The 13,938-nt window shown below is 39.1% G+C and overlaps 1 protein-coding gene across 2 annotated transcripts in view; it reads left to right on the top strand.

Annotated features, from left to right (window-relative positions):
• Positions 1 to 3,854: 3,854 nt before the first annotated feature.
• Positions 3,855 to 13,938, top strand: part of BDKRB2 (bradykinin receptor B2) — a 28,353-nt gene continuing 18,269 nt past the window's right edge. For both annotated transcript variants that reach the window (XM_087872476.1, XM_034418421.3), the window contains exon 1: positions 3,855 to 3,986. In XM_087872476.1, coding sequence (XP_087728602.1) covers positions 3,982 to 3,986 — 5 coding nt within the window. In that variant the 5' untranslated portion in view covers positions 3,855 to 3,981. The remainder of the gene's footprint in view (positions 3,987 to 13,938) is intronic.

The following is a 13,938-nucleotide window of genomic DNA, read 5'->3' as shown; positions in this document are numbered from 1 at the left end:
TGTGGGGGCAATAAGCTGACTTTGTATAAATATACAAAAGGATGAAGGCTATTGCTGAGCACATTGTAAGCCGCCCTGAGTCTCCAGAGAAGGGCAGCATATAAATCAAATTAAAAAAAAAACATAATAAAAAAAGGAAAGGGTTCCTTTCAATTCAAAGGTAACATTCTGCATTTACATATATTGCTAAATCAGGAGATTTATCTAGACTGTACTGAATATAGTAAGCATTCACACAAAAAAAGGTTAAACCATTATAGCAGGCTTGCAAATCACCCTAAGCCAGGGGTGGGTTCTAAATTTTTTTACTACTGGTTCTGTGGGCGTGGCTTATTTTGTGGGCATGGCTTGGAGATCATGTGACTGGGTGGGCGTAGCTAGCTGGTCATGTGACCGGGTGGCCATGGCTATGTGTATAGGGACTACTCAGAGGGCTGAAAAAAGTCATTTCTGACAGGTCCTCGAACTTTTGACTGGTCCTCACACTTATGACCATCCTCACATTTATGCCCATGCAGCATTCTTAACAATCATGTCACTCATTTCACAACTGCTTCTCTTCACCATGGTGACAAGATAGGGCAAAAAACGTAAAATGTGAGGACAGTCGTAAGTTCGAGGACTGGTCAAAAGTGCAAGGACCAGTCAAAAATAACTTTTTCAGCCCTCTGAGTAGTCCATATGCACAAAAGGATTCTATTATTTCTTCAAAGTGCTGATGATTGCAGTAGAAATGGTGGGGGGAAAGGCAAGGAAGATCAAGAATTGATCAGCACCAAAATGAATATGGTGAATATGAACTGCTTCGATTTTGGTTGCAGTGTCTGACAAGTCTGTACCCACTCATCACCAAGCAATTTAACCACATACTTTAAGGAGATGATACTGAAGATTGGTTAACATCTAGCAAAATCCAAATGATCATGAAAAATCCAATGAAAGGGGAAGCACCAGACAAGTACAGGCCAATTACCTGCTTACCAACAACTATAAAATTGCTAACTGGTGTGGTAGCCAATGTAGTACAATAGCATCTAGTTGAAAATCTGAGCAGAAAGGAAACTGCACAAATAGCAGAGGGACAAAATATCAGCTCCTAATTAACAAGATGCTTTTGGAGAACCATAAGACAAGGAAGATCAACTTGAATATAGCCTGGAATGATTATAAGAAGACCCTGGACTCCTTGCCACATGACTGGATCATTCAAATACTTACAAATAATAGGAATCAGTAGAAATATCAGAAGCTTTGTGCAAAGATCTCTGGCATAATGCAAGACAAAGGTTGATGGCAAATGGTGATAAACTAGGAGAACTTCTTTCAATAGAGAAATCTTTCAAGGAGCAAGGAGACTTCCTATCCTACTGTTTATCATTGCATGTCCATACATCATATGCCACTTATGCCAAATGTGCCATTTATGCCATCATGTGGCATTTTAACATTGAAATTGATGCCCACGTCATAATAACCTTGTTCCCTTAGGTTAATGAGGGTGTTGTAGCAAAACATAGTTATACTCATCAGTCAACTAAACCAGGGGGTCAAATTTACCCAGAAACCAAATGTAGTCATATATAGGATTAAATTAAATTTACCCAATCAATCATGTTATGGGAACAGCTAAATCTGGTCAATGTTGTTGAAGGACACGGAAAGAAAGAATGGTTAAAAATATAGGGCTCACTATTACAGACCTGATTGCTGAAATCTACCAGAACAGAATTTCTCCGCACCAAATAACTCTAGTGTCTACAGAAGCCTATCTGCCCAGTTGAGAAAAAAATAGTCAGGTTTGCTAGTACTTTCTCAATATAAAGCTTTGTGGGACATAAGCAGCTCCTGGTAGTGGTGCTTAGGTGGAGAGTCTGTTTGCTAAATGGTGACTGTTTCCTTACAACACATAACTTAAAGGGACCCAACTCCCACCCTACTCCAAGGAAAAGAGAAAGAGCCAAGTTTCAGAACTTGTCTAAAGGGAGGCAAACTATGGGGTAGTTTGAATCTCTTGGCGATATCTGCTTGTGCTGTGACAGAGAAGGCACATTAATGGGTACCACTAGAGGGCACTGCTTACTCAATGAGATCCTGGCCAGAAACTATGAGAGATAGGTGATCCTTCAATTTATTACCATATTTTTCGGTGTATAAGATACACCGGAGTATAAGACGCACCTTAATTTTGGGGGAGGAAAACAAGAAAACAAGAATTCTACATCTGCCTACCAGAATTTAAGGTGGCGCTGCTTTACGACGACGCCCTCTTCCTCCTTCTAAAAGCGAGAGGTGCAGGGACTACTCCCTTTCCCCCAAAGAGACCCCTCGCATGCTCTGGGAGGAGGGACAGAGCACAGCCTGAGGGACAAATCTCTTCGGGATGGTCGGGGGGTGGGAATTCGCCTGGCAGCTTCGGAAACAAGGCAGGTGCCACAATCCCCCCCCCCCGACCGTCCCGAAGAGGTTTGTTCCTCAGATCCCCACCGCCTGGAACTGCCCGAAAATGGCCGAAGGGTGGGGCCGGTGGGTGAGCGGGGCTACATTCGGCGTATAAGACGCACCCAGATTTTCACCCCCTTTTTGGGGGTAAAAAGGTGCGTCTTATACACCGAAAAATACGGTAAGTTTTATGCCATGTAGAGCTCTGTGTGTGATAACTATCATCATGAATTGCATCCAAAAGTAAACAATGCAGCTTGTGGAGTAGTGGTCTTATATATAGGTATAATGACACTTACTTATAACAGCTAACCATACTCTCCAACCAGGGGTGAAATGCTCCCGGATCGATCTGGTAGTGATTTTTCCCTGTGGTTTGGTGACCCGGTAGCGATCGCTGCCTGGGTGTCATTACTTCCTGGTTTTAACCAGGAAGTAATGTTTTTTTACCTTCTGCACATGCGCAGGTGTGCGCACGCGCATGGCACATGTGCTTCCGAACCGGTAAGGAAGGTAAGTAGATTTCACCCCTGCCTGCAACCAAACACGGACCAGACACAGGCACAGAACCCTTCAGTAAAGTATTATTTTCTCTTCTTCCACTCTAACCTCCAACCAACCCATATAATTTTACAACCCCTGGTGTCCCATTAATACATACACTTCTTCCAGGTGTTACATTGTGACATAATCTCAAATTGTCATTCAAGTTTATCAGTTCTATTACAAATGTACAGGCTGAATAGGAATAACTGAAGAGCAGAAGCAGACTACTTATTGAAGCATTTAGAGCATAGGTGGGTTTCAGCAGGTTCTGACCAGTTCTGGAGAACCGGTAGTGGAAATTTTGAGTAGTTCGGAGAACCGGTAGTAAAAATTCTGACTGGCCCCGACCCCATCTATTCTCTGCCTCCCAAGTCCCAGCTGATTGGGAGGAAATGGGGATTTTGCAGTAATCTTCCCCCGGAGTGGGGTAGGAATTGAGGTTTTACAGTATCCTTCCCCTGCCACTCCCGCCAAGCCACGCCCACAAAGCAATGCCACGCTCACCAAGCCACACCCACAGAACCGGTAGTAAAATTTTTTGAAACACACCACTGATTTAGAGGGCACCCACCTCAAACAATGTGACTCAGGTGCCATACAAAAAAAAGGAAAGGGGGGGGGGGAAATCACCAACTGACAAATGGAAAAAGAAGACAACACAAACCATTTAAGCACGCAAGGTTAATAAAATGTAAAGTAGCTTCATATTTGCATCCAGAAAAAGGTGTTGTGTTCCTGAAATTATTAGTGTCTGGGGATGGTTTATATTTTATTCTCAGCTGCTCATCAAAAGCCCACAATTTCATAAAGCCAAATGCAGCTACTTAGAGGACACTAGAAGAGATGGGTGTAGATTGTAGAAACATAAATCAGTTTCATCTACGGTGGGAGGAGCTGTTTCAATTCTTTCCAGAAAAGCAACAGCAGCACCACAAAGTGATTCATAAAGACAGCTACAATTTGAGTGAACATCCAAAGCCTGAAGCTTTTGCTGGAATGGGGTATGTACAGTACGTCTGTTTTTCTTTGAGTAGATTGTTAAATGTAAAACTTTCTTAAATCTTTCTTACAATCGTTCCTCCTTTCTCCACTTTAAAACTTTTGCTGATTCTCTAATTCCTATTTTTATTGTTAAATACAATGATTATTTGTCCCGGCACAAACAAAAAAAACTTACCATTGATAGATAACAGATAGGTGTATCTGGTTTTGACTATAGTGAACTGCAATAAGTGCTTTCAAGGTAGATTAGAAGAACATAAGAAACATTGGACACAAAACCTCTGGAACGCACCGAGGAGCAAGAGTGGATGCAGTGAGACTTTTTAAAAAAACCAAAACCGTGAAGCTGTAAATTATAAATGAATGTTTCCTAACTTGGTGCTCTCCAGACAGAAGGAAATCAACTGCTGTAATTTTCCCAGACAGTGTGATTGCTTTGTTCTGTATGTTCTTGAATATTCATTTTGCTTGGCTATTTTGAAGCACAATTGAATAAAATGCACTATGGCCCTGCTGGCTGGAAACTATGGGAAACACATTTTAACATGCCGGGACAACTATAAGCTGAGGAAGGAATTATTGCTCAATAAATCAAAATTCTTTTTTTGGGAGGGAGGGGTGGTAATGGTGCAAGCAGTTGTAGAGGAATTTTATTTATGATATAGTAAGCTTGCTGGTCAGAACCTCTATGCAGAGGTCAGGCCTTCAGTCAAGATCAGATTTATTTGTAACTTGATGATCTTTTTGATTTTTGATCAAAAAATCAAAAAGTTTTGATTTTTTTTTTAAAAAAGGGGGTGGGAGAAGAAAACCAGAGAGAAGAAGGAAGAATACATTAGCAACAGAATTAAAAAGTGTCCTGTATTTAAAAAAATGAAATGGAAATTGCTAGATAAAGCCACTATTATGAACAGGATAATTTACTAGGAACAGCCGTTCTCAATTTCCCTGCAGCAGGGAAAATGATTTGGTTCCCCCTGATGATTTGGACTTCAGCTCTCATTGGTGTTCATCAGGGCAAAGGACCGTGGGATTTGTAGTCTATAACATCCAGAGTCTATCATATGCTTGCCTTTCTTAATGCAAGGTCCTTGATGTAGAAAATATTGGAGATTAGGTTGGGCTACGGTCCAATTGCCTGTTTACTAAGAAGGAAATCCTCTGAACTCATTCAAACTTCCCTCTTAGTAAAGAAATAAAATATTGTACAAGTACATAACATAAACATTTTGACTTGGTGTATGTGTGAATCCAATTACTGATATTTTCATCCTACATGTCACAGATGTAATCTAGTAATCTGGAGTCAAGAAAAATGCAACTAGGTTGCTGCACTTCTGCTCTCTAGATTATTAGAGACTTACTAATACACTTTGTAATTCATAATCCTCCTTCACTGAAGCTGACATATGCAGTTCCTCTTCTAGTATATTGCTTTGGGTAGGTATTTTGGGGCAATATTCCCTGCAGAAATAATATCACGGTGTAAGAGACTTTTTAAAAAGAACATATTCACTAGAATGAAACAAAAATGCTCATATCCACTCTAGTCATTTTAGTTCTTTGAATTAGTAACATGAATGAGATCATAAAATCTCCATGAACTACAATCGCTTTTACGATTGGCATATAATCAATAGGAAGACAGTTTCAGCTAAAACATAGAATTATTTCTATTTTAATAGCCTTTTTACAATTTTATTTTGGAATTATAGTATATATCAATTAAGCCCTTTTGTAACTCAGTTTATGGGTAGTGTGGACTAGTCAACCAGGAAAAAAAAATGTTTACAATATATGTGTAAACATGCTGATTTGATATCAATCATTTGATAATAGCTCCATATCAAATGTATATCAAAGATTCAGAACCACTCCCAGAAATTATCCTTACCAGTCCAATAAAGATGTATTCAAACATGTGCCAAAACTTCAGGTTAGAATTGTGGATTGAAAATAAATTACATTCTTTTTGGGCTTACTGTATATCATGCTGAGGATGGTTTAAATGTGAATTGTGTGGGTCAGATATTCTTTATGCTCAGTGAGCCTTATGCTTTGCAGACTTTTTTTTTTAAGTCTTTAGGGCAATTCTAGGAATGTGGGTAGCCCCAAAATAGTTCAGTGAGCATTGTAATATCATCAGTGGCCACAGTCGGGTGAGGAGAAATGGAACAGGGTAAGTTTATGATGCTAATGTAGTTTGAAGAGTAATCCTTTATTTATTCTGACAAATGCAGGACATGAAAGAACAAAAACATAATTTTTGTAAAAGATTCTGCCAGCTGAGCACCTACAGCCAGCTATGAAAGTGATGGGATTAGAGAATTAGCATCCTGAGGTGGGGTCCTATGGAACTTTGTGACTCAGGGCAAAAATAATAATAATAAGTTATTTGTTTTGATTTTATGCCATGAACTTTATTCTTTCTAAGAAAAGACACACCCTGCAACTGGGAAATGTAAACTTTCTTTGCTCTGTCATCTACCTGTTTGCTGTCTTTTGAATTTTCTATAGAAATAATTTGTTAGCTTTTGATATCTGTTTTACCAAAAATTCCCTGACAGTTAGAACAATTAATCAGTGGAATAACTTGTCTCCAGAAGTTAAATGCTCCAACACTGGAAGTTTTTAAGAAGAGATTAGATAACCATTTGTCTGAAGTGGTGTAGGGTTTCCTGCCTAAGCAGGAGGTTGGAACTAGAAGACCTCCAAGGTCCCTTCCAACTCTGTTATTCTGTTTTCTATTTTTGGTGCTCTCTGAGCTTGCTTGTTTTTTTGCAGACGTTTCATTCAAAGGTATCAAGGCTAATAGCTACTGATCTCCATGATTTTCATGTATTGGACAAACCTTGTTTTGAAACCAGCACCGTATCTCATCACAGCAAATTCTAAACTTGAATTAATGTGTTATGTAAAAAACCTCTCATCAACAGGAGATGTTTCTCCTACTCTTCCATATGTTGCACAAGTGATAAACTGAGATATAGAATTGTATGGCCTCCAGTGGTGGGTTCCTCCCGGTTCGGTCTGGTTCGGCCGAGCTGGTAGCGGTGATGATATGATGTCACCGAACCGGTTCAACCCCCCCCCCGCCCTCCCACCCCCCCCCACCCACCCACGTTATTCTTACCTTTTATTTGGTCCCATCCCCAATCTATTGCTGCCTCCTGAGTCCCAGCTGATGACTAGAGGGAAAAAACTGTTTAAACTCTTGCCGCGGAGCTTCAAAGGGCCGTCCTACAGCTGATCAGTGTTAAAAGCAAACAAATGAGTCGGGTTGTAAGTGCAAGGTCTGGTCGTAAGTGCGAGGACCTTCCAGAAATGACTCTGATCAGCTAGCCACGCCCACCTAGTCACATGACCTCCAAGCCACACCCACAAAATAAGCCACCCCCACAGAACCGGTAGTAAAAAAAATTAGAACCCACCCCTGATGGCCTCCCCCTGAAAAGAAAAAGAGCCAATTTTAAAACCCAACCCATCCCAACCCATAAGCAGAAAGGTAGGGAATGGATTGAAATATTAAACAATAAATGAATATTAGGGAAAGAAGTATTGGCATTTCCTCTATTATGACCAAGTGTATGGTATATAACTGCCCTTTCAGATTTGTTATATCCCTGAGCTGGTACCTTCCTTTGTCACTAGTTTCAGGGGCAAGTCAAGATACCAGGACTTTTCTGTTATGGTTATAGTTTATCCTTGGGTACCACACAGAGGTGGTATTCAGCAGGTTCTGACCAGTTCTGGAGAACCGGTAGCGGAAATTTTGAGTAGTTCGGAGAACCGGTAAATACAAGCTCTGACTGGCCCTGTTCCCATCTATTCTCTGCCTCCTGAGTCCCACCTGATCGGGAGGAAATGGGGATTTTGCAGTAACCATCCCCTGGAGTGGGGAGGGAATTGAGATTTTACAGTATCCTTCCCCTGCCATGCCCACCAAGCCACATCCACCAAGCCATGCCCACAGAACCGGTAGTAAAAAAATTTGAATCCCACCACTGGTACCACAGATTATATGTAATGGGCTTTCTGTGCTTTAATCTTAGAAGCCACCCAGTATCACCTGTGTGGGATGGGTAGCTATAAAAATCATATAAGTTCACAAATATATTCAGGTATTTATAAATAAAATAAAAATTGTAATTCTTGGTCTACTTTAGACTCTGGCCTTCTCATTCTCAAATCATTACTGTATTGATTTTGATGTTTATTCATATATTTTTATCTGTGTGTGATTTTTTTTAATGATATAAACTTAAATGTAGCTATTATTAGTATTAGAAGTAGAAATAAAATTATTAAAATTACAAAATTTTAGTGATTATAGCAATTCAAAAAGTTTGGCTCAGATAAAGTTGTGATTTTGTTATTGAGTCTTGGACAGAGGAAAACTATCAGTTAAAATGAGAATTACTCTACCACTGAATGGGAAACTGGACAAACGCTTCTGATATTAATCTAATATGCTAGTGACTGAAAATAAAAATTCCTGAGGTAAGGAAGCAGATTGCGTGCCCAGAAGAACTAAATTAAAACTATTCCGGTTGTAACGAGCTGAGTCTACATCCACTTGGGCAGGAAATTGATTTCCATCTACTTAGTTCTTCTCAGCAATAACCTGAAGAAACCATTTTAAACTGACCAGGATAGAATTGTGCTTTAATGCCATTTCCTGTGTTTCCTGCAGAGGTGTTTTCCAATTTCTGGCATGCAAGCATTTTCAGACAAGCACTTTCAGAATACTGTACAATCCTTCTTCCCATCTGCATAGTGGGAACATAACCTCAAATGTTACAGGCACCAAAAGTAATGAAATCGCTACTTGATAAATCACATTTTCTGGAAAATTATAATTTGCGTAAAACAAAATTAATTTTAAAAGGCAAGCCTAGAGCATTCATAAATGTACAGTGGCATAATAAAACAATGATAACATTGCCAAATGTATTTTGACAAAATAATTTTTTTATCCTCTTAGAAATATTATTCCTGGTTAGTACTGGATGATTGAGTAGCGAATTCCAAGTGCTTGAGCATTATAATTAGAATTATAAGAATTCAGCATGCAGCTTTTTGTCTTTTTCCTTTTTACTGTGGGTATTAGTAAAGGTTTTCTTAGCTACCATTAGCACCCATTTCTCTAACTCCTGGTAAGAATGAACTGCCATGTGGATGTTCCCCCAATTATTATAGTTATAATAATAACTAAAATAAGAGATAACCAGAACACTCCTAATGGAGTGAAGATTATGCTGTACTTCAAACAAAATGTAGACAAACAGGCAGAACTTCATTTTGGCCATTGACCAATAAAAGTACAATCAATAAAATGAACAACACAAAACTACATGTGCAACCTTCATGTTTTAAAGGTCTCATATCAGAAAGAAGGAACTGTTACGTTACAACTTGCCCACATGGAGGAGACTTTGCATAACTTCTCTTCCATTCTCACCTTACAACCCTGAGTAGTGAAGGACATTTTACGTAGTCCTGCCTTAGGAATAAAAGCCAACTGTGTGACCTTTTTTTTTTTTTTTTGATTTATATGCTGCCCTTCTCCAGAGACTCAGGGCGGCTTACAATGCGTTAAGCAATAGCCTTCATACTTTTGTATATTTATACAAAGTCAGCTTATTGCCCCCACAAACTGGGTCCTCATTTAACCTACCTTAGAAAGGATGGAAAGCTGAGTCAACCTTGAGCCTGGTAAGATTCGAACCTGCAGAAATTGCAGGCAACTGTGTTAATAACAGGGTGCATTAAACCACTGTACTACCAAGGTTAGTCACTTTCTTTCAGTGCATCCCTCCTCATAGGACTGTTGTGGGGAAAATAGAAGGAGGGGAAAGTGTTATGTATGTTCATTCCCCTGAGTTATTTATAAAAATAATCAAGGTGAGATAAAAACAATCAAATAAAAATATATCCTGGGTGTTTTTTTAAAAAAATTACATTGACCACCAGGAAGCAATACGTTTTAACCTATTTGGGATCATCAGACTTACACAGCTACAGATTTTTCTATGACCTTCAAACTCAAATGGTAGCTACTATGAACCATGAGTCCCGAGTAAGATGAAACCAGTCAGATATCGCTCCCTGGTGGTCAATACAAACCAGGGGTAGTATTCACTTACCTTTGCTACCGGTTCGCAAATGTGAGCATGCACATAATTTCCATAAATCAGGGGAAAATCCTTGAAATGTTTGCCTAACACAAGGTCAGATGAACACTGCACAATTGGAAAATCTGTACTGTTCTGCAGCAGGTTAACGTTTGATTGACTGGATTAGGGGGAAAATCCCTTTCCTTGATTCTACAATATATCTGAATATTTTGTGTGAAGTCATAACATAATAATGCAGCAGTAGTGGCAGGAAATCTAACCATGATGTCCATTTCCTTTTCTATTGTTCTGTGGGTATAAATATATGAGAAAGAATGGCTTCCCGCAGTAACATATCAATCCCCAAAGCTGACCTCCTTGTACAATGTCACTAGCAGAATTTGCCATGAAACATTGCAGAGTTATGCATTTGCTCAGGGTTGGAACCTTATTCTTGTCAAGGATGCTTAACTCTTTTTTCCTCAATCCACCTGTCACTTTTCTTCAACTGATAAACCCAGATTCTATATTATAATCCATATTCCTGGATTACTAGGAAATCTTACTAGGTCACTAGGTCACCTCACTTGTTTTTCTGCAGTTTTTCAAAATGTGGGCTTTATCTAAGCTTCTTCATAATCTTCCATTGCTGCTATTTTTGCTGCATGATTAGGTGGCCATGGAATGGAACATTCTTACAGAGGTTATAGCCATCTGAAGTCCTGTAGGATTTTACCACATGGTAATATTTTTTATTTGTATATACAGCAAAGTAAGTCTCACTGAGTTCAGATTTCAAGCTAAGACTTCAGTCCCATCCATGCTACCTTGGAGTAACTCAGCACTACGTACATCAGAGATATGGTGCTGAGATATCTACATCTATATATCTATATTATCTATCTATATTGTTATGGATATGGATATGGATATGGATATGGATATGGATATGGATATGGATATGGATATAGATATATAGATATAGATATAGATATAGATATAGATATAGATATAGATATAGATATAGATATAGATATAGATATAGATATAGATATAGATCCACAAATAACACATTACACGAGAGGTATGTCTCTGGTTTATGTTCCCCAGAATAAGGCAAGTCAGACTTCAAAGCAGTATTCTGCACCTTTTTTTTTATGGCTGGACACTTACTATCCATTTTCTCCTTATAAGTCTTTAACTACCAATTCACAATGATTGAACTGAGTTAACTCATTCCCAAATAGGTTACACTGACCACTATTCACCAGTCCCTGAAAGTACATCTGCATGAAATATCCTAGCCAATTATCCAGCCTTATTTCATCAAATAAAAAACAGACCAGTGGTGGGTTTCAAAATTTTTTACTACTGGTTCTGTGGGCGTGGGTGGGTGTGGCATAACTTGGTGGCATGGCTTGGTGGGCATGGCAGGGGAAGGATACTGTAAAATCTCCATTCCCACCCCAATCAAGGGGAAGTTTACTGCAAAATCCCCATTTCTTCCTGATCAGCTGGAATTGGGAGGCAGAGAATAGATGGGGGTGGGGCTAGTCAGAATTTTTACTACCAGTTCTCCGAACTACTCAAAATTTCTGCTACCGGTTCTCCATAACTGGACAGAAGCTGCTGAAATCCACCTCTGAAACAGACTATCATTTATTCATCAGTTAAGCTGCCCAGCTAACAGATTCCATTAATTGGGTTAGAGAAGAAGGTAAAGCAGAAGGAAACATTTCCAGTACTCCTACTTTATTCAATCCTTCCTCCATACAACATACTTGTCAAGCTATATCTGAATACGAGTCTTGTAGTCTTCTGAAAGAATACTAAACGATGTCCACAAATTCCATGACTACCCCAAAACATAATAGTGGCATGTATTTGCATATGAAAATACAAAAGCATAAATAATCTTGAACTTATCTTCAAAAAATAATTTGTTTATGATGATATAGATCAGCAGAGGTGGGTTTCAGCAGGTTCTGATCAGTTCTGGAGAACCAATAGTGGAAATTTTGAGTAGTTCAGAGAACCGGTAGTAAAAATTCTGACTGGCCCTGCCCCCTTTTATTTTCTGCCTCCCAAGTCCCAGCTGATCAGGAGGGAATGGAGATTTTGCAGTATCCTTCCCCTGGATTGGGGAGGGAATGGAGATAAAACAGTATCCTTCCCCTGCCACGCCAAAGCCACCCCCACCAAGCCACACAGAACCAGTAGTAAAAAAATTTGAAACCCACCACTGTAGATCAGGGGTGTCCAACCTTGGCAATTTTAAGACCCCCGTTGGCAAGGGAACTCTGGGAGTTGAAGTCCACAAGTCTTAAAGTTACCAAGGTAGGACAGCCCTGACATAGATACTCCCAGGATGACTGCAAATGTCTACAAGACATCCCCAATTCATTCAGCCATTTAGCAAGATTTTGTCGATTTCAAAGCACCTGGCAATTCTTAAGTTTCTCTTCAAAACAACCCAGCAATAGACATTAAGCTTGAAATGAACACAGGGGTGAAATGCTACTGGTTCGGGCCAGTTCACCTGAACCGGTAGTAAAAAATGCTACTGGTTCGCCAAACCGGTAGTTAAAAATGCTTTAAAAAGTTAAAAAAGAAAAGTTCCAATGATCGCATGTCACTCAGCTGATTGTTGGAACTTTTTTTTTTTTTTACTTTTTAAGCATTTTTTTACTACAGGTTCGGGTGAATAGGTAGCTTTAAAACATGCTTTCAAAAAGTAAAAAAAAAGGGCTCGGATGATTGTGTGTCACAGCTGTGATCGTCTGAGCTTTTTTTTTTTACTTTTTTAAAGCATTTTTATACTACCTATTCACCCAAACCGGTAGTAAAAAAAATGCTTTAAAAAGGTTTAAAAAAAAGGTTCCGACGATCACAGCTGTGACACACAATCCTGGGAACTTTTTTTTTTTTTTTTACTTTTTTAAAGCATTTTTTACTACCAGTTCAGGCAAGTAAAAAAATGCTTTAAAAAAGTAAAAAAAAAAAGGTTCTGACGATTGTGCGGCACAGCTGTGATTGTCGGAACCTTTTTTTTTACTTTTTTAAAGCATTTTTTTTTACCTATTCGCCTGTACCAGTAGTAAGAAATGCTTTAAAAAGTTTTTTAAATGGTTCCCAAGATCGCGCATCACAGCTGATTTCCTCCCCCCCCCATCCCTGCTGTTCTACTTACCTTCCCAAGCTTCCTTTTCGTGTGTACTGTGTATGCGCACGCAGTGCGCGTTTGGTGCAAACTGTGCATGCGTGCATGCAGCGCATGCTTGGCACGCAGTGTGCATGCGCGACCAGTGAACCGGTAGCAAACCAGTTCAGATTTCACCACTGAATAAACAAGAGTCAGTAATAAAGTCTCAACAATAACTTGGAGCAGCCAAACACAACATTATGTTAGTGTTACTGAAGTTTTGCAGGTGGATAGGATGATTTTTTAAATTTCATCCTACATCTACATTGTACCTTTGGCTTCATTGATATACTATCAAAGTGGGAATTGCTATTAACAAGAACACACCTCTGTAATATTTTCCTTAGCATCATGCAGTGTTGCCATCTGTCTGGTAAACTCACAAGATTTGTTTTTCTCGCCATGTACATGTATACATCCAAACTAGACTGCATTGTTTCTCTGTATCATAGAATATATGTGGGTATGTGAGTATATGCATGATTTTGTATTTGTTTATTTTGCCATGTTTATGTAGTATATATTGGGGGTGGTGACCCTTTGAGAGCTGTATGCAACAAAATTTTATTTTAATGTATGCCAATTAGTGTACATGTAAAGTGACAATAAGGTTACTCTAAGTTGTAAGTCTAA

This window comes from Pantherophis guttatus, chromosome 1 (assembly GCF_059756535.1).
Source record: "Pantherophis guttatus breed Tessera chromosome 1, ASM5975653v1, whole genome shotgun sequence".
Lineage (NCBI taxonomy): Eukaryota > Metazoa > Chordata > Lepidosauria > Squamata > Colubridae > Pantherophis > Pantherophis guttatus.
This window is presented reverse-complemented; position numbering and strand designations above follow the sequence as displayed.